The sequence below is a fragment of the Hemicordylus capensis genome, chromosome 2 (genome assembly GCF_027244095.1).
Source record: "Hemicordylus capensis ecotype Gifberg chromosome 2, rHemCap1.1.pri, whole genome shotgun sequence".
Lineage (NCBI taxonomy): Eukaryota > Metazoa > Chordata > Lepidosauria > Squamata > Cordylidae > Hemicordylus > Hemicordylus capensis.
The window spans coordinates 164,857,185-164,882,628 of NC_069658.1; the positions used below are offsets into that span (position 1 = coordinate 164,857,185).

The following is a 25,444-nucleotide window of genomic DNA, read 5'->3' on the forward strand; positions in this document are numbered from 1 at the left end:
CCCGCCCAGGCCAGGCAGGCACCTCCTCTCCTCTCCTCTCTCTCTGCAGCGGTAGGAGGCGGCCAGCCAGCCAGCCAGCACTTTCCCGGAGCCCCCGCCCCTTCTTTGCCAGCCGGCCTGGAGCCGCCGGCTGTGATTGGCTCCGCCGGCCGCATCTCGCCTGCCCGGTCGCAGCCCCTGGACGGCCGCCGCAGCCATGAACCCGTTATTCGGTCCCAACCTCTTTCTCCTGCAGCAGGAGCAGCAGGGCTTGGCGGCAGCGGAGCCTGAGCAGACCCAGCAGCACCTCCCGGCGCTCTTTCTCCTCCCTGGCGAGCCCCGCTGGGACTTCCTCGACAGGGAGCTGGCCCCGCCGGCCTCTCTCCCCGCCGGGCCCCACTTCGCGGCCCCGCCGGCCGCCATGGCCCTCCGCAACGACCTGGGCTCCAACATCAACGTCCTCAAGACCCTGAACCTCCGCTTCCGATGCTTCCTGGCCAAGGTGCACGAACTGGAGCGCCGCAATCGGCAGCTAGAGAAGCAGCTGCAGCAGGCCCTGGATGAAGGGGGTGCCCGTCGGGGCAGCCTGCAGCGCCGAGACCAAGCCGTCCAGACGGGCTTTGTCAGCCCCATCCGCCCGCTGGGGCTTGCTCTGTCTAGCGGCGGCGGCAGCAGTAGTACCCGGCCCGTGGGGCTGAGCACCCCCTCGAGGGTGCTGAGCTCCCCGAGCTGCCACCACCCTGGGGCCCCGCTCACGCCCACCTCCGCCCAGTCTCCATCCTTGCCTAGCAGCGCCTTCTCATCGTCCTCTCGCTTCTTGCCGGGCACCATCTGGTCCTTCTCGCAGGCTCGCCGTCTGGGACCCGGCCTAGAGACCACCCTGGTGCAAGGGCCCGGCGTCTCCTGGGTCCACCCTGACGGGGTTGGGGTGCAGATAGACACCATCACCCCCGAGATCCGGGCTCTTTACAACGTTCTGGCCAAGGTGAAGAGGGAACGGGATGAGTACAAGCGCAGGTGAGGCGAAGTGGTGATGATCTGTGGGCTCGCAAGTGGCCACAGCCTAGAGCCGAGAGGTGGGGCGATGCCAGAAGTAGCTTGAGGGATAATAAGGCCAGAGATGGGCTGATGGCATCTGTCCAAGTGTTAGCGACAGTGGGGGGAGACGACTCTTGTACCCCCCAAAGTTGCTAGTCATTGCAGGAGCTTCTGGTACTGGTACGATCTGGTCTTTTATTGCTCTGTTGTGATTGGCTCGTATTAGGATGGGACCACAAAAGGGCATAGCTGGTCCATGCCGGGCCTGCTGCAGAATTCTTCTCATTTCGAGGGTGAAAGATCGTATTAAAATGCTTCTTCAAACTTACCTGCTCATGGAATTAGAGCAATAGCTAGCTTCTTCATCTAATGTAGGGGTCTGGGATTTTATGGAGCACCTGCTGGGCATGGCAGAATTCAACTGTAAATACAGAGCGGAGGAGAGTGTCTGAGGAGGTGATCCGGTGGTCCCTTCTGCTTCTGAGCTTTATTGACCTTAGAATCTTCAGATGCTACACAATGGGAAACCGGGATAACCTTTTTACAAGTGGAACAGAGTTACAAAGAGGTGGAACAGTCTGCCCGTCTTAAAAAATAAAAGCAGGACAGCTGCCTGTCTAGAAACAAAACCCACATCTCCTGTTGCCCCAGTATCCTCTCCTAGTCATAACCTACCTCACTTCCATGCTGTCATTATCTTGAGACACCAGTATAAATCTGCATAGTGTCCCCATTTGTACCAACTGTTGTCTTCATTGTCACATTATCTAATGTGAGGACCATATTGGATCAGTTAGTTCTGTGCCACATCCCAAATTCTGTGCCACAGAACTTAGTGGATGCCAACTCAGCTAATTTGTGGTATATATGTGTGTACATGCAGGAATCCAAGCCTTTAAAGAGCCTGGCATCCCCAACTTATTATTATTTGTACTGGTAATATATTATTTATATTGCGTTATCGGTGTACATAGCTCTCCTCAGATATAGATGGCTTTGGTTTACATAAGCAAAAAATTTGCCCTGAAGAATATACAGTCTTACTTTAGGCAGGAAGAGAAAAGAGTAACAAACCATATGAAACGGGTGTAGCTACAACTGAGCAGATGGGTTCAAAGAACCCAGGCCCCCCCCCAGCTCCTCCTCTTTCTATTTTCTTCATTATCTTCCCCACTCCAAGGAGCTGCCGGGGAGAGGGGTTAACCCGGGCACCCTCTCCCCTAGCTATGCCTCTGATATGAAAAATATAAGGGATAAATGTGACCAAATGCCATTAAATGTCTATGGGCATCATTTCAGTTGGGGCAAAAACTAAAAGTCAAAACTTCATGCATCTTTTAAATTTTTTTAAAAATTTTATTTCAACTAAAAGCAACCTCTGGTGCATAGAGTTTTTCAGCAGAGGGAGAAGGGGTTTCATAGCCCTTTCCTTCTTGCCCCACCCTGCTGCAGGTATTTGTGTCTTTCATCTTGCGGTGTGAAAAACTGCTGGGGTATGTGTGACATTTTGAGGAAATAATGGCTGGAACGGCAAGAGTTAAGTAGTCCTCATCCCATTCCTCCGTGAAAGCTGCTCTTGATTCACTAGCAAGTAATAAGGATAGATGATGTATGTGAAGAGACTGCCTGTAATGTAGAGTTTGGCCCTAAGGATAAAGTGGAGAGATTTGAAGGGGGAGAGAGGTAGGAAGATCTGCAGTGTTTGCAAAGTTCCAGGCCCCTTAAATATACCAGGACTGCAGCTGCTTTTAATAGCATTAGGCTTCTGAGAGGGGCCAGGTTCAAATCCATGCTGTCCCCTAAAGCTCATTCATTGGTCTTGTGCCTGCTGCTATTTTTCAGCCTGATTAGCTTATCAAAGGGATAAAGAATAACTTATAATGCATTGGGGTCCCCCCCACCTTTGGTACACTGGTAAGGAATGTAAACGAAGAAGGGTCCAAAGCACTTTCAGATTATCTCTCACATTGGGGAAGGTCTGACCAGTGCTGTAGGAGCAGCTGTTAAGAAACAGTATTCTGTGAAGCTGTCACTAACTGGCTTTGAGCATGAAGGCTCAGGATGGCATCACATGTTACTGATCATGCACCTACTTCTTGTACTATTTGTGCAACATGCAAAAAAAAGATACTTGTGCTAGAAGATACTTCCTCCAGGGTGCCAAATGGGAGCAGGTGCAAGAATGTGTGTGCAGCTCATGAGTGTCATTGCAGGTGAGAGGCACCAGTTTCTCCTTGACATGTTGTACAAGAAGTGTGAGAAGAAGATGCACTAATGTGCAGAGCGACTTTCCTCATAAAGCCTAGTTGTTCATAGCAGTTGATCAGAGACATGGATTGATGGCAGAAGAGGCTGTCAAAAGCGAGAGAAGAATTATATGCACTAATGGCTGCAAGCAAATACAGAATTTGGTGTTGGGCACAGAATCTTGGCTTCTAGAACTCTTAGCTTGAAAGGGAGCTATTTACATGGGCATTGCCTGGGAGACATCAAAAACTGGGGGATTGGAGTGGATTGCCAGCAGCTAGGGATCAGGGCTTTATTGTGTTCTGTACATATCTCCTTGCCTTTTTATGTGACTAGAGCTGGGAAAGATGCAAAAAAGGGAAATCAAAATGATGGAGTAGATGGAGCACCTTCTCAATGAGGAAAGGCTAAAGAATTTAAAGCTTTTTACTTTCGGAAAAAAGTTCAAGGTTCAGCCCAGACATGAGGTGGCAGATCTGTAACCAGGTCTCTCAGCTTCTTAAAAATAAAAATAAAATAAAAAATTAAAAGCTGCTGTGGTGGGGGAGGGAATTGGATCAGGGCAGGGGCTCTGGGGAAGCTTAACCCTTTCCCCTGTGTCATTTTCCCAACTGAAATCACCTTGCTGGGGGAAAGTGCAGGTGCCAGTTTGCTGCTATCTCTTTCTGTGCTCCTTACGCCATGGGCTAAAAGCAGTTTGTGAGGAGGATGACTGATCAGGGAAGTAGTGTGGACAGAAAGAAATGTGTGCATGCGCACACGCGCACACACATACATACACACTCATGCTGCCCTGATTAAATTCAGGCCATCTTACTGCTTTTCTCTTCTTTACTTTTTCAAAAAGCAAAAATGAAAATTTGAAAACAAGTTGGGATCTCCCATTCACATCTTACTTTCTTTTTAAAAAAGATTACAGGGCGATGGTAGACATTTATACAATGATGAATTGTGGGCAGAAAGAAATTCTCTCTCTCGGGTCTCCCAATGAAACCGATGGACAGACAAAATAAAATATTTTTTTGCTCAATGCAGGCAAGATAAAAGAGAGGTGGCAGAAGATCATTCCTGGCATAGCTAGATTAGAACCGAGTGCTTTAATGGGGTAGGGCCAGGGCCCACCAACTGCGCCACACTGGCTTCTTCCCGAGGCTCCATAAGAACTTGGAGTGTTTTGCCAGCAGAGCCACACAAAGGACACTTGACCAAATTACCAGTCTTTGTTGGATGGGGAGGTTTCTCTTCATCCCCTTTACAAGTAACATGCTTGGAACAGAAAAAGTGCCTGGGGCAAATAGAGATTTTATTAAATAACTCAGCCTCTGAATATCCTAGTCTAGGCACGATAGTTCCCTGGTGCCTGGCAATTTGTCAAGCCCTGATACATACTTAAAAACTGCATACAGATATATGTACAGTAAGAAAAGCAATCTTTGTGGTGGTTGGGTGGGGTGGGGGGTAGAATTGTTTGCCTCTTTGTATATTCCAGTTTCAGCTCCTAGCTTCCTTGCAGGGTTGTCCTTAGAGAGCCCTGATGGGGCGCGGGGCCCAGGGCAAATCAGCCAGTGTGGGGCCCCCTTCCAGTTAATTCTAATGGGGGTAAGCAGAGCGGGGCCTGGGGCGGTCACCCTGCTTGCCATGTCCTAAGAACAGCCCTGCTTCCTTGCAAACTCTGTTTAGAACAAGGATCTGTAAAGTGCGGACATCAGATCCAACCCAAACTTTATCCAAGTTAGGATTGGGCATAGAAATCCTTACTCCCTTTTTGCACAAAAACGGGGAGAGCCTGCATGCCCATGGCTAAGCGACATTGCACAGAATTAGGATTCAGTCACGATTCTATGTGGCATCTGAATAAGGCCAGACAGATGACGAAAGGATTGAGCACTGCATTACCACCCTGCTTCTCAGCAATAGATTCCTTTGTTGGGGCTTTTTAAACGTATTTGTGTGCAGACTAATGTGTGGTGCATTTGAGAGAAATTGCTAAAAGCAGAGCCAGCCTAAGACATTTTAGTGCCTGAGGAAGAAAAGTAAAATAGCATCTCCCGCAAATTAACATGCAGCCCAACCTTCTGGAAAGTTATCCTACATAAGAGAGGGGGAACTACAGAAATGGTTGCAACATTTCATTTCCTCACTGGTCTTGTTCCTGTGTTCTTAACATAACAGTAACTTTGCCCACAGAAATTTAGTGGGTGAAGCTCTTCCCGATATGGGGAGAATAATATGCTAGGTAATGCTTCTTTAATTTAATCACTTTAATTTCTCTGTGCTAGGTACTTTTTAAAAGTGCAGGGATAGATCTCTAGATAGAACAGCTGACCCACTCTGAGCTGGATAGGGTATGTGTTCAGTCTGGATATATGTGCCATGCATGAGAAAGTATGCATGTGGTGTATGAATCTCTCTTGTATCATGGTAGTTTTTAAGATTGCTGAGATAATTGCAAAGCACTTTGAGCACTTAAAGTGCTAAATTTCTCTCTCCCTCTTTCTCACTCAGGCTTCAAGGGCCAAGTAGTTAAAAGGGCCTATTAGCTGAACTGAACCTCCCCCCCTCGCAATTAACCCCTCAGTTATCCTGCCCTATGGGGAATTCACCTGTGGAAATCAATATGTGCTGTGGAATGGAGGCCTTTTAGATAATGTGTTCCTTTGAAACTGAAAGCTGGATGAAGTGATAACCACAAAGTGAAGGTGACTTTGCAGTTGAATTCAGCACTACAGATGTTTCATTTTGGGATTAGAAGAGATTTTAAATTACCATCTACTCAATCTTCCCTAGCCTGGTAGTGTTCTAGAAAAAAGTGAATCGTCCATAGCATGTTGCCAGCTTATACCAGTTTCCTACTAGGGATGTGCACGGAACCGGCGGGGAGGGGCATAACTTTAAGGGCGGGGGAAGGTGCCCTTACCTCCCCTGCCGCCGCTACATTTTACAAGTGTCTGTCGGGGCAGCAGCGTACCTCCCTGCCGCCCCACCCCGCGTCCTTTTTGGCCAGAGGTAACAGGAAGTACCTGGCATGCACATGTGTACGGGGTACTTCTTGTTACTTCCGGCCAAAGAGGACATGGGGCGGCAGGGAGGTGTGCTGCTGCCCCGATGGACACTTTTAAAATGGAATGCTGGTGGGGGAAACGTGGCTGGAGCGGTAAGGGCACCCCCCCCCCCGCTTTCGAACCGATCAAACAGCCGGTTGTTCAAACCGATTCGGAAGCCCAAAGGGCCTCCGAACAGGTTCGTGCACATCCCTATTTTATCCCAGTTTAGCTGCTCGTTTTGCTTCTTCCAAAGAATCCTGAGTATTGCAGTTTGGTGAGAATGCTCAGATAGTGGAGAATTTTTCATGCCTGCTTGTGAGCTTTCCTAAGGCACCTGAACTCTTTATGAATTCCTTTGTTGAAAAGAAGCATACAAATACTCCCACAACTATTCTAATAAATAATTGAAATCCAACTCTGGGACAAGTGAAAGCACCCGGAGGAATGTAGTACTGCTTTCTACTGTTCCTGTGCTGGCTTGACAATCCAGCATTGGATTCTGCTGGTTTTGGGAGACCTATAGACTTCTTCTTTCATCGTTTCCATTGTCTTTGGGAGTCAGATGTTCTGAGAGAATGATGGTTCATTGCCTTGAACCTTGACCGCTGCTGACACTGTTTCAGTGACTTGGCCTCTTTGGAGACAGACACTTCAGACACCCTTGTCTTCTTTTCTTTCCCTTCGAGCGGTGTTGGGATGTGTCTATGGATGCCGTGTGGGAGAGGCTTGCAGCTTGAGCTGCTTTGTAGGGAACTGGGAGGTGGGGGTCACACAAGGAAACGGTGTGCTCTGGATGCTCTCTGCTTGTCTGGGCTGTGCAGGGTGTGGAGGAGGGACTTGCAGTGAGACTATTATTAGGAAATGGTGCATTGCAGATGAGAATGAGGAGCTGGGTGGTAGTGAGGAGAGCAAATGAGACGGGACAGGAAGGAAGCTTGGGATTTTCTGCTCATTTGAGTGGCCCGTAATAATGAGTATTGTTCCTTATCGATCCTTTTTTGGTGACTAGTTCGAGAGGAAGGCATAGTTTGTAATAGGCCATACTGTGTTAGAGAGGGACGTAAAAAGCATATTTCCCCTTCATCCCACTAGCCTTTCTGCTCTGGGAAGGGAATTTGATGAGGCTCTGGGCCGAGATGGAAACTGCCAGGAGAAAAGACTGATTTAAATCAAGTTCTCCATCTGTCCATCCATATGTACAGAATCCAGTTCCCAGGACTCCACCCCACTCTTCCAGCATCCTGTCATTCAGTCCTGGGGCCAAGGTGAGCTATGCTGATAGGAACCTATCTGATTCTCAGGGGTTGTGCCCGGCAGGAAACGAGTGTCCCCCAGAACCCCGAGTACACCTGTGTTGTCTTCCATATGAGCCAGTCCCATTCACTTCTGTGGGGTCAAAGTCAACCTGCGCGTCCTGGAACCCGGTTGCTTCCCCTGTACACACACCCCTCAACTGGCTGCAACCTCAGACACAAATGAGAGGATGCAAAATTTAGGGTCAGCTTGAGCCCCTGCCACACTATTGTCCCCCAGTTTGCACATACTGACTTCTTCTGTATCAGTGAGGAGCTGTCATTCATTCTTGTAGGGAAGATGAAAATGCTGATGCACCTGAGGACAGTTTTGTAGGGCAGTATTACAGCCCCGTTTGAGTAGGGAGCAAGGGGGCAGCCACTGCTGATGGGAGCTCTGTGGGAGGGATGGGGCAATATATTCCCACCACTTCCTCCCTCCCAAACAGGAGCCAGGTCTGGAGTAAGGGCTAAGGTGACCTCTCCCCCCCACACCCCATTGCAGAGGAAAATGCAGAGTTCTGGGGGCAGAGAAGTGTCCTTTATTCTTCTTGTCAGGGCCTGGATGCAAGGTTCAGGCTTTAGACAAAACAAGTCTGGCCTCACTTCTCCCTTGCTTTGTCTGAGGTAATGGCCTCACGGATGGATGGGAGGGTGGGTGTGAGAAAAGGCTGGGATTCAGCATCCCTCCACCTCCCCTTCTGATCATGCTTTATAGACCTTTAGCTAATTCATATTAATTGCTTCATTTAACCTCCTGGATAGGTTGCAAGTCAACATAATAGAGCCTTTATTACCTACAAGATACACTCTTATTTTAGTGCTTATACTTATAACTCACCGCCTAGAGATGTATATATCAGGCGATATAGAAATATGATAAATAAATAGCTTGCATGATTTGTATCAAGCTACATTAGGATTATAGGTAGAAGTTAATTACACATCTGGAAACATAAATGCACAAGCTGCATTTTTGCTTCAAAGCCTCTTTCCCTGTACACACGAACAACACTGAGCAAAACCATTCCTTTGCAGAACAGATGCTTCTTCAGAACTGTTGTAGCTCCTGGCCACAACAAGAGTTTCTTTAAGATGGGAAGTAACACATATGGTTTTTTGGTAGGGGGAGAAACAGTAAGATTCATAAGTTGAAGAATACTGAGCAAAGTGCAACACTCGGGTAGTTGGAGAGCATAATGTAAGAGGGCTTGGAGATCCTCGTGGGAGATGGGATGGTGTGTCTTGGAGGCTGGAGCCCAATACCTGTGTGACTTGCCAGTCCTTGGCCTCCCAGTATTGAGCTAATAATAGAGCCACATATACTATGTGTAGTGTTATGCTATACCGTACATTATCTCAAAAAGCAGATTATATTTTTACAAAGCAATCTTTATCTTGCATCTTTAAAAACTGGGATATGTGTTTTGCTCTCTGCTCATGAATTCAGTTTTAAGAGTTTCTAAACAGGTTTTGTTTTAGCATAATTATTATATCGATTTCAGTTTAAAGCAGACTAATTTTAAAGAGAGAAGATAGCCCCCAGACCAGAGCTTTGACAATGCGAGTGTTCAGTGATTTCCCCCTTCCTTCAATCAATCAATCAGTCTTCATTATGGTCTAAGACCAGCACATGTTATAATATAGTAATACAATATAATAGATTGTGAGAAAGAATGTTGCATGTATCACTAAGATTGAGATTGGTATTATAATGAAAACTAAAGACAGGAGGATCTAAAAAAATACAAAATCCCCTTCCCTCTGCTGCCCCTGCACTCCCCGCAAAATGGACTCCTATGGGTCTCCTAACCTTTGGGGATATATTATGGGGTACTGCAGAAGGAAGGGGGGAGGGGTCAGTAAAAATGGCCCCTTTCTCCTTGCATGAGTGAAACCTTTTCCATTCATGGAAATGCTAGTCTTTGTGCTACCAAGAAGCTTTTTTTTTTTTTTTTTTTTAAGTTTTTAGGTTACCCTGGGACAGAAGCAGGAGCGTAGCTAGGGGAGAGGGGCCCATGTTCCCTCCTCTCCCCGGTGGCCCCTTGAAGTGAGGGGGATAATGAAGAAAACAGGGAGGGGTGGAGCTGGGGGCCCCGGGTTCTTTGAACCCATCTGCTCAATTATAGCTGCACCCCTGAACAGAAGAGTCCAGCAGCTTTAAAGACATTTTGCAGCAGTGACATGTTTTCATCTTCAGAAATGTAAGCTGCCAGTTTGCCCCTCCCGGTACATCTGCTCTGCCTGAGTCATTCTTCTTCGCATTCTGCCTAGCTTTCGGTATTCTTTCCCAACAGTGAGTAATCGCCAATTTGTCCTAAAGAGGAGGGTGTGCGGGCACATTCTTCTGGCATTCGGGATGTTTTGCTTGAGTTGTGCCTAAGAAAAATTCCATGGATTTAACCAAGGGAAGATTGCAGTGCAACTCATTGCTGCTGGAAGGAAAAGGACCGTTGCAAGCCTTTGTTGCACAGGGTTTGCTCTGTGCAGTACTAAAAACATGTCGGAGTGGGGAAGAATGGGAGAACAAATACTCACCACTGAGCACCTAGAGACAAGATTCAAAATCGTGGCCCTGATCCCTGTGACAACTACTGAACGATCTGTCTCCTCCTTCCCACTCTGCATCCTCCCCATGGGATGTAAATTCTCATCAAAAGATGGATGCAGCCAGTTCAGTGGGCTCAGATCAAGCACTGTAATGTAGACGTGGATTCAAAGCCCTGGCGTCCATAGCAGCTATGTGTGCACCACTGGCCTGCTTCTCTATGGGGAACTTGCAGGGGTGAACCAGAAAGAGAACTGGTTGGGACACTGGAAGGCTCTAAACATCTCTAGTTTGGTTGGGACCTTTGTATGTGAATAGGCTGGAGAAGAAATTGGTTGGAGGTGCTTTGGATACAAATAACCATGCAACTAGTTCCATTCACCCAAAAGGGCCTTGGACTCTTAGTCCTCAAAGCAATAGCCCTCTTCAAGGCCACTGGGCAAGCCCCTTTAACATGGAAGGGGAACTCAAAACCAGATAGAGCATTGGGGATGGTGGTCTCCGCTGGTCAAAGAAAAATGTTGAAAATGCCACTGGGTGTGTCTAAATATTTGAGCCACTTCCAAAGTAACTTTTGGGGTCCCAGCCCAGAGTGCAAGGCTGGACTAGATGGCTGGCTGATTCTCTTCTGACTATGGGGCTGTATTATTCTGTTGCTCCCTTTGTAGCCCTGAGAAGGTGTTGTATATACAGCTAACAACAAGAGGAATATAATACACCCTTCTTGTACCAACTATGTGCAACATGTTGAGCACTAGCAGCTAAAGTAATCTACAGGGTATGCAACAACATGAACCAGCAGAGCACTACATAATTTGTTTTGATATATATCTTTTTAAATTTCCCACCTTTCAGTTTACAGGGAATTGCTAAGGTGCTCTTCCAGCCTGTAACAATTTGGCTGGGGATGGGGACCATAGTTCAGTGGTAGAGCATTTGCATGCTTGCATTCAGAAGGTTCCAGGTTCAATCCCTGGCATCTCTAGGCATAGCTGGAAGAGACTTCCTGCCTGAAACACTGCCAGCCAATATTGAGCTAATTGGACCGATGTTCTGACTCGATATATGGCAGCACCCTACGTTCCTATGGCTTGATAGGGCAACTGTCCCACATATTGGGACAATTGCCCCAGTGCTGCACAGCCTCTTGCAATGAGTGCAGTCCATCACAAAATGGACACAAAGGTACACATGTTGCAGCTGCAGAATTGTTAAGACCAGTGTGTGTGGTTCCTTTTGCAAATTCTGTGCTGCTAATGCCTTTAAACCAACCTATTACCCTAAAAGGGAATGATACGGAGCTGGAAACATGATCGTCGTTCTAGACTTCCTTGTAATGCACAAAATCAACTTAAGCTGAACCTAATGTTCACCACATAAAAATGTTTCAAGGGTAGTCTCCCCACCCCTCAGTGTTTTGGTTTTAAAAGCATGAATGTGAAAAGAAGCCAATATTCAGGCGACTCTGCTCTTAACAATTTGCACCTAGATTAAGTAACCTAAATTCTGCACTGAGAGAAGTAAAATTCTGTGGCCTGACTAAACTAATCACATATTTAAATATACTCATTTTGCATAATTTCTTGTAGGCTGGTGCAAAGTTCTCTCTAGGGCGTTAGAGTTACAGCCCCTTGACTACCAGAAGCCACCACCACCTGAAACCCACCCAGCTGCAAGGATTTCACCAGCCATCTCCCAATAGTTTTCAATTCTGTCACCACATTAAGGACTAGAAGTGTGCCTCTTGAAGTGAGAACTGAGATTCTCAAGATGCTGAATTCTGTTCTCAATGCCAGTTTTAGCCCGTGTGTGCTGTGGTCATGGATTTGCAGAATACATACAGATTGAAGGGATTTCTTCATCTGTGTATTTCTCCACTTGTGGGATTGTAATTTTTTTTTAATTTTTTAAATGATGGGTTAGTTTGGCACTTACGAAGGGATTGGGTTGGCATTCACCAATATAATCAGCATCTCTTCTTAGTGTCGCTCTACAGTCCTCTGTGTCAGGAGCATCACAGTGGAATCCATTCAGTGGCAGTAAAGGGTAGTGAAGTTGCTTGAATGCTTGAGCATGCAGTGGCTGTCATGGAGGAGTAAAGCCTCCGAGGATTTTAAGGGTTGTCTGTGCTTAAGAGCCCCCCAGAATGATCTCCTTGTCTCCATTGCCACCAGCTAGCAATTTTGAACTAAAGTTTGGTAGGAAACTTCATACAAAAAGTACTGTACAGTACTGTACAAGTCCAGGGCCTTCACAGCCCCTGGGACCCCCCGAATCCTCTTTAGTCTGTCCAGGGTGGTGTGGTCGCCCAGCGGAACGTGATGATGCTTAATTTGCAGGGGAGAGGGGCCTCCAAAGGCCTTTCGGTCCAGGCTCCAAAATGACCTAGGTGCACCTCTGACTGTACCCCAGTACTACTGTGGAGTCTTCAGGTGCTCAGAAAATGGAATTTTCCGTGAACCTGAACAGGACCTAAAACTTTAGTAGCTCGTGCCCAGAGGAGTAGGGCAAAGTGTGAAATGAATGCTCAAGCACAGTCGGATTGTAGTAGAAAAAGTGAAATAAGATATATTAAAGGAAGCTAGAACTTACAGGCAAGATTAAAGCAAAGAAGTAAGCACAGCAGGAATCTTACAACTGACTAGATTGCTTAGTACTTAGAAGGGGAGCGGGAAAGATTCAAAGTACCAGCCGTCTTTTAAGAGAAAAGGACCGTCGTTCTTGTCCTTCAGAGGACAGAGGGGGGCCCCTTGGGAAGAAGGAGGAAACTGACACCCATAAGTCTTTAGACAGAAGCCCACTCCAAGGGTTTCTCCCCTCTGCAGGATGAAAACAAGTGAACTGAGCAGAGCCCACCCTCCTTATAGCAAAACAGGTCACTTGGGAAAGGGGAGGAATGATTTGCCACGGAAATAGGATTATTTCAATGTGAAGTGCGAGTCCTCACACCTAGGGTTACAGGAAAGCAGATTTTGCACTGGACAGTCAAGGGCATCTGAGTGCTTAGCAGCAAAGACTCTGATTTGCCAGCTCACCCCAGGAGCTACGTGAGCGCACGCACACAGCCACACACCCCTCTGGGCTGTTTGGAACAAGGCTTGGACCTCAACAATGGCGTCTCAGTTGACCAAACTAGATACCAAGATGGCTCGGGTTCTTAACAGACAATTGAGCACTAGGTAATATGGTGGAGGGAGGGCAGGAGAAGGCTAGCTCTGGCTGCCCCCAAACTGATGAGGCTAGGCATACCCACTGGCCTGCTCCAGCATAGCAGAGAGGAGAGGCCGGGTCTCATCTGTCAATGTGGTTTATTCTGAGGCAGGGGCAGGGAGGGTGTTGCAGTTACTAAACATAGTGTGTGGTTGCTTTCCTCAATCTGCCTCCCCTCGGGTGCGAAAAGGAGCAAGTGAATTCGGAGCCAGATGAGTCAAGTCTGTGTGGCAGCGTCTACCAGCTGTCACTGCAAGGCATTCCAAAGGGTATCTCTGCTCCTATGCCATTTCCTCTTGTGTTTCATAGACCAGAGTAAAGGTTCCTGTGCTACACCCAAATCTCACCATAGCAGGGGGAGAGATTCTTCTGCTTTCCAGATCGACCTGTCCCCGCAGAGGACTAGCATGTCACTGGTCCATTATTTGTCTCCCCAGGTGGGAAGAGGAGTATACGTTGCGTGTGCAGCTGCAAGACCGAGTGACTGAGCTGCATGAGGTAAGGTCCTCCCTTCTCCTCCCACCCCTTGTGCCCTGGTCCTGTCTCTTTCCAGGTTCTGATTCATGTGTCTCCCTCTCAACCAGGAGGCCCAAGAGGCAGAAGCATGTCAGGAAGAGCTGGCTATGAAGGTGGATCAGCTGAAAGCAGAGCTGGTGGTTTTCAAGGGGCTGATGAGTAATGTGAGTCTATATGTACCCCAAAACATACACACTCTTAACTACCACCTCATTTCAGGCCTGGGGAGAGATGGTGAGGGAATAGCTGTACATAGAGGGGCAGCGAATACCAAACTGTTGGATATGATGCTTGGCACAAAGTTGATTTTGTTTTCCCCTATACTTAATATGAGATCTCACAATTCATGCTTTTAAGCCATCTTATTTCCTGCCATTTTATGTTTTTTACACCTCGTATACTTTGTACTTTATGCTGGTCTAATAATAAAGATGGATTGAGCGAGCTCACAAAGCAGCACCGTTGCTGTCGGAAACGTCAAAGGATCTTGAGTCTAATTCCCACCTTTTTCTTGTTTACTTGGTGCCGGGCCAGAACCTTACAGAGCTGGATACCAAGATCCAAGAGAAAGCCATGAAAGTGGACATGGACATCTGTAGGCGCATAGATATCACAGCTAAACTGTGTGACGTAGCCCAGCAGCGCAACTGTGAGGACATGATCAAAATGTTTCAGGTGAGAGGTGCTAGATACCGTTCCCATTTGTTGCGGGAGGGAGGCCTTGAGGAATGGACACAAGGAGAGCCCTACCCCCATCTCCTCGTCACTAACTCTCATTCCATGTCTTCATCTCAGTCATGGGGGAAACTCCATTTCTTGGTCTGTGGGGAGCCTCTGTGAAGCCCCTGGGGGGCTGTGGGGGAGCGCTTCTTCAGCAAGAGTTGGTGGGCCCTATCAGGGCAGGGAAGCAGCTACTGGAGAGGGAGACATGGGCGAAGTGTGTATTTCTCTCTAACTCCGCCTCTCTCCTCTCCCCCCACCCCTTTTTCTCTCTCTCTTTGTCTGATTCACTCACTCACTATCTGGCACTTGCTCTCTCACTCTTCCTTCTCTTGCTTCCCCTACAGAAGCAGTTGGTTAGTTTTTTTCATTGAGCTGGAAAAATGTGCAAGTTAGAAGCTTTTTGTAAAATACAATATAACTGTTAAATCCTGGCAATTTTCTCCCTCTACTTTAAACCTCTGTCTTGCTCTGTCCTCCTGTCTCCATCTTTGGGATATGATTTGAGTTCCTTCACTGTGAGTCCTCATTGGATTCCATCTTCAGTTGCTTAGTTTTTAATTTTAAAAAAATAGAGGTTTCTAAAATCGCATTTTAGCCATCGCACCATCTTTAACTTGGTCATAATGAGCCCATCTCTCTCTCTCTCTCTCTCTCTCTCTCTCTCTCTCTCTCTCTCCCCCACTCCCTCTTTCTCCCTCTTTCTCACTTGTTCTTTCTCTCTCTTTGTCTTTATCACCCAACACCATCCTCTCTTCCCTCCATCTCTTCTCACCTACCCACCTCTGACCTCCAACCCAACCTCGTTCTGTAGTCTCTGCACTTGTCTCCCATTAAGGTCCCAGCTACTGTGGGGCGGAAGCGGGAGCGGAAGCTGGTCAGTGATGAGGACACCTCTCAGTCTGAAAGCGAGGCCTCCAAAAAGCCCGAGGAGGAGGAAGAGGATGAGACCACGGCCATGAGCATAAATGAGGAGATGCAAAGGATGCTGAACCAGCTGTGAGTGTAGCCCAGCCTCATGCTCTCTGGGCCAGGGAAGGAACCAGCTGCTTGCGATGTTGCTCTATGGCTTGGGAATTGCCAGTCTGTCCCCCAAAGGGTAGCCTTCAAGACTGATCTTTCATGGCCCTGCCACACTTGAAGCATGGTGTGGTGAGATGTTTGCCCACAGCACGGTTCAATTTCTAAAGGAAAGGAACAATCCTGGGTGTCTTTCATATAAATCGAGTTGGCTTGTATAGCTCTCTCGTGCCCATTCTGGAAAGGCAATGAAGCCCTGCCAGTCTGCCTCTTGAGAGGGCCTTTCAGGAAGCACCTTCACCCCATGGAAACCATTCCCATTCACCACCCACTTAATGACCACATACAACTGGAGAAGAGAGCTGGTCTGGTGGTAGCAAGCATGAATTGTCCCCTTAGCTAAGCAGGATCTGCCCTGGTTGCTTTTGAATGGGAGACCACGTGTGAGCACTGTAAGATATTCCCCTGAGGGGATGGAGCTGCTCTGGGAAGAGCAGAAGGTTTCAAGTTCCCTCCCTGGCAGCATCTCCAAGACAGGGCTGAGAGAGATTCCTGCCTGCAACCTTGGAGAAGCTGCTGCCAGTCTGTGAAGACAATACTGAGCTAGATAGACCAATGGTCTGAGTCAGTATATGGCAGCTTCCTATGTTCCTATGACTGCTACTACTATTTATAGACCGCTGTTCAACAAAAAGTTCTCAAGGCATTTTACATAGAATAATAATGATGTTTTGGATCATACCATCCAAACCCTTTGTTCATGAAGCCTTTACTGCTAGGTGAAGCCAAATTTAATATATAGCCTGCCTGTCTGTGGAGGGGTCTAGACAGTGGTTCCAGCCCTTGGTGTGGTGCCTGGAGGACTCTGTTCTCAGGGGCCACACAAAAGTGGGCCATCCCTGCTTGTTGAGAGAGGTATTTCCCCCCTCAACCTGCTCTGTCCCAATAGGCAATGAGGACAGGGACATAGCAAAACCAGCACCCCTGTCCGACTCCCAGGGTGAGCCTTCCTGTCTTCTCTCTGCTGATGTACGATTCCTTTGTCCCCAGGAGGGAGTATGATTTTGAAGATGACTGTGATAGCCTCACCTGGGAGGAGACTGAAGAAACGCTGCTGCTGTGGGAGGATTTCTCTGGCTATGCTATTGCTGCTGCAGAGGCACAGGGGGAGGTAACGGATGACCCCTCTGACTTCCAGGCACATGTGGCCGTCTTTCCCCACACCCTAACCCTCCACATCCCTCTAGTTTTCTCCATGCACTCTTCTGTGTCCTTCGCACTTGAGGGTGAGGGTCAGGGCTGTGTGTGCTTTGCACTTAAAAAAAACACACTGAAGTCATAATCTGGGACCCAAAAAAAGGGTCACATGTACATAATCCTTCCTTTGTGGAAAATACTATAGTTCTACTTTGTAAGGGAGGAGCAATTAGTTAAGCAAGGCCCTTGAATCCTGGCTGTCGAATATCTCTGACTTTGCGGATTTTGCCCACATACTTTGAAGCAGGCCTCCATAGCCTGTGACTCATCAAGGCTGGAGCTGTGTGATACACAAAGAATACATGTGTTCAGAAAATGGCTGCTGTTCTCCCAACTCCTCTTGCCTTGTGCTGCAGTGTCTGGTACAGAGGGAAAAGTCTGTGTTTTGATACCAGCTATATTTTGGCCTAACCAATGCTTGACAACATTCCCACCCAGCAGCTTTTCAAGGCCTCAGTTGACGAGGGAGGAGGGGCATTTATTGAATCACTATTGGATTGCATTCATTCTGTGTCATGAGTTTTTCAGGCCTGCTATAAAGCGGTTTTTGCAGTGAAGGCTATAAACCTTGTTTTTATGATGAAAGCAGAGACTATTAGTATGCTAAATTTTGCAGCCAGAACAAAATAAAATTCTCTGACTCTTATGTGCTTGCAAAATCCATTCTTGACCTGAGTGGCACAGCAAAGGAGGCCCAGTATAGTTGGGCCAGAGACACCTGGGTCTAAATCTCCAATAGAATATTGGATGATCTTGGTCCAGCTAGTGTTGCTCTCGGATAACTCGCAGAGTTGTTGTGAAGAAAGCCTGCTGGTAGAGTGCTCCGAGTTCCTCAGAAGGAAGGGTGGGATCCAAATGTGAGAAACATCATCTCTAAGTTTCTCCTCAAGGAAGTCACAATTGGAAATGGAGAGAAAGGCAACCAAGAAAAGAGGTGCCAGCTTATGGGAGGGCTTTTGCCTAACAGGGTTTTTTTGTTCTACATCACCTGTCCTGATTCCATTGGTGTGGTGCTTGGACTAACAGGGACCATCCAAGCCCCCATGTAATTAATCAAGTGTGCTGAATGGATAACCTCCCTGCCCCCACTTCATTTGAGAGCATTCTCAGCTCTAGGGGATCTTTGCCAGCTATGTCATTTAGCTACTGTCACATGCACCTGTACTGACTCCTTTGCAGGTTCTATAACCAAAGCGAAGAAGAATCAAAAGCCAATATCTCTCTTCTTATTGGTCAGGGCCTTGTGATTCCTGCTTCATGCTAATGAGTTGTATTGCTCCCTGGTAGAGAAGGCAATTAATGTTACACTGCTGAAAGTCTAAGCTAGCTTCCCTTGGCATTTTTGCCTGGATGGTGATTACAGTAATTTGGAGGAATCTGTGTCTGTATGGATGATGTGAATAGTCTTAGTGTTGATTTCAGTCATAGATCTGGCAACTGACACAGAAACAATTGAGTCATCTGTGTAATGTTGGAGAGGTAAACTCCTTCAAGATTGCAACACTTCTTCCACAACAAGAATTACAATACAGTTATGTGTGCTATGTCTATCTGGAGGCAGTTATAGAAGGGCAACGCTGAACCCAGGAATGTAAGAAGTGGCATATCTAAGGAAATGATGGGCGATATACAGAAGGAATTGCCAGTCTGGCCTCCAGAAAAGCTGCTTTATTTATTGATCATATTTTTATACCGCCTGATATGTACATCTCTAGGCGGTGTACAAAATTTAAAATGTTTAAAAGTCAAAACAGATTAAAATACACGACATAATAAAAACAACATAAAACAGTTATTAAAACAAATTGTTACAATTATTAAAAATTAATTCTAATTAAAAGCCTGCAAAAACAGTAGAGTCTTGAGGGTCTTCCTGAAAACAGGAGATGCTCTTATTTCAGCAGGTAGCATATTCCAAAGCCCTTGGGCAACCACAGAGAAAGCCTGGTCCTGGGATGCCACCAAATGAGCTGGTGGCAACCATAACCAGACCTCTCCAGAAGATCGTAACAGGTGACAGGGATTATGACAAAAGAGGCGCTCTCTTTGATAACTTGGACCCAAGCCATTAAGGGCTTTATAGGTAATAACCAGCACTTTGTATTTCACCTGGAAACATATCGGCAGCCAGTACAGTTCTTTTAACTGCACTGTTAAATTGCACGGTGTTATGTGGTCCCTTCGTGTTGTCCCAGAAACCAGTCTGGCTGCCGCATTCTATACAAATTGTAGTTTCTGGACTATGTACAAAGGCAGCCCCACGTAGAGCACATTATAGTAGTCAAGCCTGGAGGTCACCAGCATAGTAAGTAAGTAAATTTTTATTACGGTCCATTAGACCAGCTTATCAGGTCACCAGCATATGTACCACTGTTTTAAGGTCATTAACCTCTAGGAATGGACATAGCTGACTTATCAGCCAAAGCTGATAAAAAACGCTCCTGGCCACTGCCTCGACCTGAGAAACCAGGGAGAGCTTTGGGTCCAGGAGCACTCCCAAGCTTACATACCTGATCTTTCATTTTATTTAATTCTTTTGTGGCCCTACCAAATTTTAATCTAGTGAATCTATTGCTCAGGGTTCCACTTCTAAAGAAAAAGAAGGAACAATCCTGTGTGCGTTTCATGTTGTATATCTATCTCCTGTGCATTCTGGAAAGACAAAAAGACCCTTTGCAGGTATGCAGGTCACAGAGGTTGATTAAACTGAGCCAGAAAGCTAGTATAACCCCTGCAAAATTACTTGCATATTTTCCCACTTCCTCACATTCTCCAGGAGGTGGCAATAGCATTTGGAATCTGCGGAAGCTTTCAAGTTGTCTTCCAAGACCATCTTAATACATCAATATTGCAGTACAAATATGACAAATATTCATATACAATAAGCCTTAAAAACAAGGTAGCGACTGGAAAATATTCTGCTAGTGAAGGTTCAGTGTCCCAAAGCTACAGCAGCTTCTCCAGTAGCACCCAGGCCTCGCAGAACCTTTGAAGGCAGAGAATGCTCAAAGCAATTAACAAAGGCTTTTGGAATGTTTCACATACAGTTTTCCAGATTCAGTGATGATTAGTATTTCTATAGCCCTTTTGAAGAGTCAGAGTGCTTTACTATGTGATCTTGTCCATAATCCTAACAATAACCTAATAAAAAGCTATATCATGATTATCCATTATTCTCCCCCTCCTGCAAATGCAGGGGTGGGGACGGGAGCGGGCCTGAGAGGACGGTTTGTCTGAGGCCACTTAGTGAGATCATAGCTGAGCTGAGATTTGAACTGGGGACTGGTTGCTCACTCTCTTAGCTGCTGTTCTGTACCACTGCTCCAGAGAATCAGCAAACCCCGTGAAGATGCCATCGCCGAGGCTTTGAAAATGGGATTTTCCGTGCTAGTGAGGTGTTCTGCAATCGGCTGTCCTTTGCCTCAGTGTTTTTGTGGTGATGCTGGTTCTTTCTGTAAATCTTTTCTTTTCTTTTTTTCCTTGGGCACCACTGCTTTCCCTGCCAGCAAGCAGATGATAGTTTGGAGAAAGTGATCAAGGACACAGAGTCACTCTTCAAAAGCAGGGAGAAGGAGTATCAGGAAACCATCGACCAAATTGAGGTGGGAGAGGAGGGATGTCTGGAAACAAATATGTTGGCAGGTGGGTGGGATGAAGAGTAACTGAAATAGTGCTTTTATTGGCCCACCAATTATTCAGGATGCTGGAAGCAGACCTGTGAGTAGCACAGAACTCTTCTTCAGGTACAGATGTGTTAAAGCAAAAATAATGTTACATTTTTGAGGCTGATAGGTTTTCAAAATACTTCTAGATGTACTATATATGTTCAAAATATTGCTAGACAAGGGATCTAAAAGGTCTAAGCAGGGGACAATGTTAATTGGATTCCAAATGGTGTAATCTTGCTGGAGGGAGAAGGATACATATATTTTCTTACATATCCAACCAAGAAAATATGAAACCTGTAAAATGCAGGATAACTGTCTGCCTCTAATGCAGTCTTTGAGACTTGCAAGCTCCTGGCAATTTACTGGAATAAATAAGACAAGGCACACCAAACTTGCTAGCTTAGCAAAGTTGGAAATAAATTGTAGAAAGCTCACTGGGTGCGGTGAAAACTGTCTGGAAAAGAGGATTAGTCATGAAGTGCATGTTTCACTGAGACTGGCTCCCTGTGGAAGAAGGGGTTCACCCAGGGCCAGTGCCAGACTATTTTGCACCCTAGGCAAGGCTAAGTACTTGCACCCCACAAAATAATTTTCAACTTCGATTTTCAAAAACAGATGTTTTGTAGAAATAATGAAAAGCACAAAACTTGAAACTGCTAAATTTATTTTAAATTGCAAAAATAGGTAATACATCAATCTTTCTCAAATACAAAAGAAAATATTTTGGCACACAAATCATTTTGAACTAGAAGGGCACTCTTAACACATTGACACTCTATGCTCTACGCCCCTCTGAGGTCTGCGCCCTAGGCGGCTGCCTAGTTGGCCTATGGTAGCTCTGGCCCTGGGTTCACCCTGGGTGCTGGCTCAACTCAGAGGGTAGTACAGGCAGCTGCCTAAGAGGGCAGAATTCTTGGGACATCTGGCAAATAGGAAACCTCCTTGGGCAGCGGGGAACCACTTGCTTTCCTTGGGACAACAGGGCAGGGAGCAGCTGTGTCCTAGGCGCTTTCTCCTGCATACATGCTCTTCCTAGTTTCCCGGCCCATTCTCCTTATTACATTGTTGAGCAGGAAAGGGGCTGCAATTGGAGGGAAACCTTCGAAGGTCGTGGTGGGAACAGAGTAAAAGTGTCTTCTTGTTTGCTGCCACTTCCTGCTCCATTCACTTACAGATTAAAAAAAGAGAGAACCTTAAAATTTAACATTCACTATAAGCCACCTAATGGCATAGCGGGGAAGTAACTTGCCTAGGGAGCAAGAGGTTGTCGGTTCAAATCCCTGCTGGCATGTTTCCCAGACTATGGGAAACACCTATATCAGGCAGGCAGCAGCAATACAGGAAGATGCTGAAAGGCATTATCTCATACTGTGTGGGAGATGGCTATGGTAAACCCCTCCTCTATTCTACCAAAGACAACCACAGGGCTCTGTGGTCGCCAGGAGTCGACACTGACTCGATGGCACAACTTTGCCTTTAGGACAATCGTAATTCCAGCATTTTTCCTCCCCGCCTTCCTTCTTAGGGCCAAGTTGAGAGGCATGCTTAAAAAGCAGAAGGGTTATTTCCAGTGGACTTACTCTTGTGTCACACCACTTGATCAATCTGTGGAACCTGCATGCAGGCCAAATTACTGGGCTAATGTATTGCTTTCTTTTGGCTGGGCAGGATATATGAGGAGAGCAAGCAGGTGTGTTGCATTCAGTTGCAATTCCTAAAGGTGCCCTCTCATTGAAGTGACTGCCCAATGTCCAGGAGGGAAGGCAAGCTCTGTCCCCAGATGCAGTGTTTTGCCTTTCCCCATGGGGTAAATGGAGGCACTTGGGGACACCACTGAGGGCGGGACTAAGTCGATCTTTCTCCCTGACCATCCCCACCACTCAGAATCCAGCCAGCATTCTTGTCTGCCTAATTCCACCTTGCTTTCCATTTCTTGGCCACCCTTGAAGTGTGATGGAATGCTGAGAACTGGCTTGGAAGACAATGCAGTGTTGTGGGGCATCCCTCAAGGGAACAGCCCACTCTCTCTCCCCTGAGTCCCCACCCCATATAACAAGAAGCCAGTGTGAAAGTGACAGAAGTTTGCCTAAGGCTGTAATAGTGTTTGAGCAACCTTGATTGCTTGGAGGCAGGGGCGTAACTATAATAGGGCAAGGGGAGACAGTTGTCTGGGGGCCCACTGCCTTGGGGGAGGCCCCCAGAGGCAAGTCACATGACTGACTCCCCCAGCCGCGCACCCGCCCGGGCTTCCTTCAGTTGTGTTCCGAAATTGATGTGAGCGTTAAGACCTGGAGCTACCAGAATAGCATGTCTTTCTCTAGTACCATTAAATGACTTGCATTGTCCACAGTGTACAAAACCTTTGTATGATGTTCTATTGTGGCACAAAGTACGCCCCTGCTTGGAGGGGACTGGCAGGGGAGGGCATGTTTTGGGGAGGGCGGCTTGCATGCTCTCTGCAGGGTGACGTCTTCATTGCTCCACTTCTATGCAGCTGGAGTTGGCAACAGCAAAGAATGACATGAATCGGCACCTTCACGAGTATATGGAGATGTGTAGCATGAAGCGTGGGCTGGATGTGCAGATGGAGACCTGTCGCCGGCTCATCACTCAGTCTGGAGACAGGTGAGCACCTCTGTGGGGACATCCCTGGGTCCTAATCCTGGGTTGTGGGGTTGACGAGGGAAGGGGGAAGGTGGGTGGGTTTCAGATAACTTGGCTTCTCTTGCTAGCACTAGGAAGGGGGCAGTAGGATCTCTGGGTTGAGAGCAAGGGGCTGGCAAGGGAGACATATGGGTTCCCTTCCCCCATCTTGGGAGGGGATGGGAGAGGCGTGTGTGCATCAGAGGGGGTGGTGAAGTGGGGCTGGCTTCTGAGTGATTGGCTGTAACCCCCCCTTGCAGACTTGCAGGCGTTGTGTTTCGTGCCATGTGTCTCTAGAAGGTGATGCAGTTTTGACAGATGCAATCGCTGTCGAAAGAGAACCTCCACCGGACAAAAGAAGCATCGCTGACCTGCTGGGCTTTTGCACTAGCTTATGGGACAAATGAATTCAGTGCAGTGCTGGGCTGGGGAGGATTTTCGCATTGCCCCCCTCCACATCCCCCATGCAGTCCTGGGCTTGGCAAGATCCCAAGGAATCTCCTTTGTCCTCCTCCTCCTCCTCACTAGTTCTCAGTGTCCAGTCTAGTGGTCGAGTCGCCTCCTGTGTTCCAGCAGGGCCCCGCTTAGGGCACCAGAGCATTTCCCCAGGTCCCCCTTGGTCCACCAGCATCCTCTTGGTTGTCCTGCCCTGTTAGCCTTGTAACTGGCTCCCGTGCCCCCCCCACCTTTCCACCCCTCCCACAGCCCCAGTGCCCATGTGACCCCCCCGCCCTTTTTTTCTTTCAGAAAATCTCCTGCTTTCACTCCGGCATCGAACAGTGAATCGGCCCCAAACGAGGAAACGGAGGAGTCCGATCGTGACCTCCCCAGCGATGCCTCCATAAGATGAGGGTGGCCCTGCCCCCTCTGCATCTCCCTCTCCTGGCCCAGGAGTGTGAGCGTGTGGCAGGGGATGGGGGGGGGAGCCAGGTCCCAGCCGTGGCCAAGCGGGGCGGAGGGGGACAAGGGGCCACGATTAGAATCCGGCCGCTCGCTCTCCACACTTGGAGGGGAAGCTGGATGAGATGCCCTTGAGGATCCCAGTTTTTCTCCTTTTGATCATCTCCTTCCCCTCCCCTACCCCAGTATTTTGCAGGCTTTAATGGGGAGGTCCCCACTTTATAGCAGCTGCTCCTTCTGGGGTTTGCTTCATGAAGCCCCCTCTCCCTTGCCTCCCCTTAGTATACCTGACTGTCTTCCCCTTGCTACACTGAAGCAGAACTGGATCCATTTCTCTCTGCAAACCTGAATCTCTTGGTGCCAAGTGGACTGAAAGGCTGGACTCCTGATGGCTCTCCCTGCTCACAAATTCTGAACACTTCTCTCGTCCCCAGTACACAATAGCAAAGGCCTCTCCTGGTGGGGACAAAGAGAGAGAGAGCTACAGCCTCCTCCACCCCAGCTCCGTCCTTGCATTTTGCTTAGTTGTGCATCTGTGGCACAAAAGTTGTATGTGATGTGCTATGTCTTGAAACAAGGAACCATTAAATGGATAGCTTCCTTTTCTACAGCTGTTGTCTGTGTGAGGCTTTGTTTCTGAGGGGTGTCTTGGGATGGGTGCTGCTGTTCTAAGCTAGAGATTGTCCTCTGTGAAACTCAAGGCTGTTCTGTTGTCTGTTGGGACATGTGGTGCCTCTCTCCCTCCCTCCCTCCCTCCCTCCCTCTCTCCCTATGTGACTTAGAGGAAGAGTAAAGCCATAATGTTCTGTAGTACATACACCACAGTCAGCACCGAGCACCTCCTGCTGTTGACTGTAGTCGCAGCTCATAATATGTGGCATTAACAATATCACAAAGTGCAGAATGTCAAAAAGGACCAAAAGCTACCCAGGGCCTCTTCAGGGCTGCTCGCAACAGAGAGATAAAGGATGCTTGGAAGGCTGTTGGTTGCACTCCAAAGACATCCATTCTTCCCACTGACTTCTCAGAGTTTTGCAATACAAGTATCTGAGGACAAGTCTAGGTGTTGTGATGGCAGACCTCAAAATGCAGGTTGCTGCTAAAGGGCAGAGAAGTCGGAAGGAGCTGCAAAGATCCCACAGGCTGTCTGTCTGTCTCTTGTCTTGGAGCCCAGCTTGAAGAAGAGCAGTGAGCAGGAGAAGAATTTGGCACATACCACTTGTCAGCTTGAAATCTACCCACACCATAGAATAGTGTTCTATCTCCCCACCCCCAGGAGAGAGCATTCAGAAATGTCACACCCACCCATCTCTGCTCTGAAGTGGCACAGTCCACTCAGCTCTGTAACACTTCCTGGCTGTG

At 47.5% G+C, this 25,444-nt stretch overlaps 1 protein-coding gene across 3 annotated transcripts; it reads left to right on the forward strand.

Annotated features, from left to right (window-relative positions):
• IFFO1 (intermediate filament family orphan 1) lies at positions 1–24,692 on the forward strand. 3 transcript variants are annotated; one of them, XM_053299754.1, is made up of 9 exons: positions 1–996; positions 13,796–13,856; positions 13,943–14,038; positions 14,409–14,549; positions 15,409–15,593; positions 16,665–16,785; positions 20,378–20,473; positions 23,034–23,164; positions 23,443–23,904. In XM_053299754.1, the coding sequence occupies exons 1-9, from the start codon at positions 197–199 to the stop codon at positions 23,477–23,479; spliced, it is 1,668 nt and encodes a 555-aa protein (XP_053155729.1). In that variant the 5' UTR covers positions 1–196; the 3' UTR covers positions 23,480–23,904. The 3 variants fall into 3 exon arrangements, with proteins under 3 accessions (XP_053155729.1, XP_053155727.1, XP_053155728.1); XM_053299752.1 differs by lacking the exon at positions 23,443–23,904 and adding an exon at positions 23,930–24,692 and having other exon boundaries at positions 9–996; XM_053299753.1 differs by lacking the exon at positions 23,443–23,904 and adding an exon at positions 23,930–24,692 and having other exon boundaries at positions 9–996; positions 15,433–15,593.
• Positions 24,693–25,444: the final 752 nt, after the last annotated feature.

What these genes read in the sequence shown, in the direction of transcription:
- IFFO1 (XM_053299752.1), top strand. Translation starts at nt 197, where the DNA reads ATGAACCCGTTATTCGGTCCCAACCTCTTTCTCCTGCAGCAGGAGCAG. An exon ending in TCAAGGGGCTGATGAGTAAT is followed by an intron (nt 14,039 to 14,408) that starts GTGAGTCTATAT and finishes GTGCCGGGCCAG; the next exon opens with AACCTTACAGAGCTGGATAC. An exon ending in CAAAGGATGCTGAACCAGCT is followed by an intron (nt 15,594 to 16,664) that starts GTGAGTGTAGCC and finishes CTTTGTCCCCAG; the next exon opens with GAGGGAGTATGATTTTGAAG.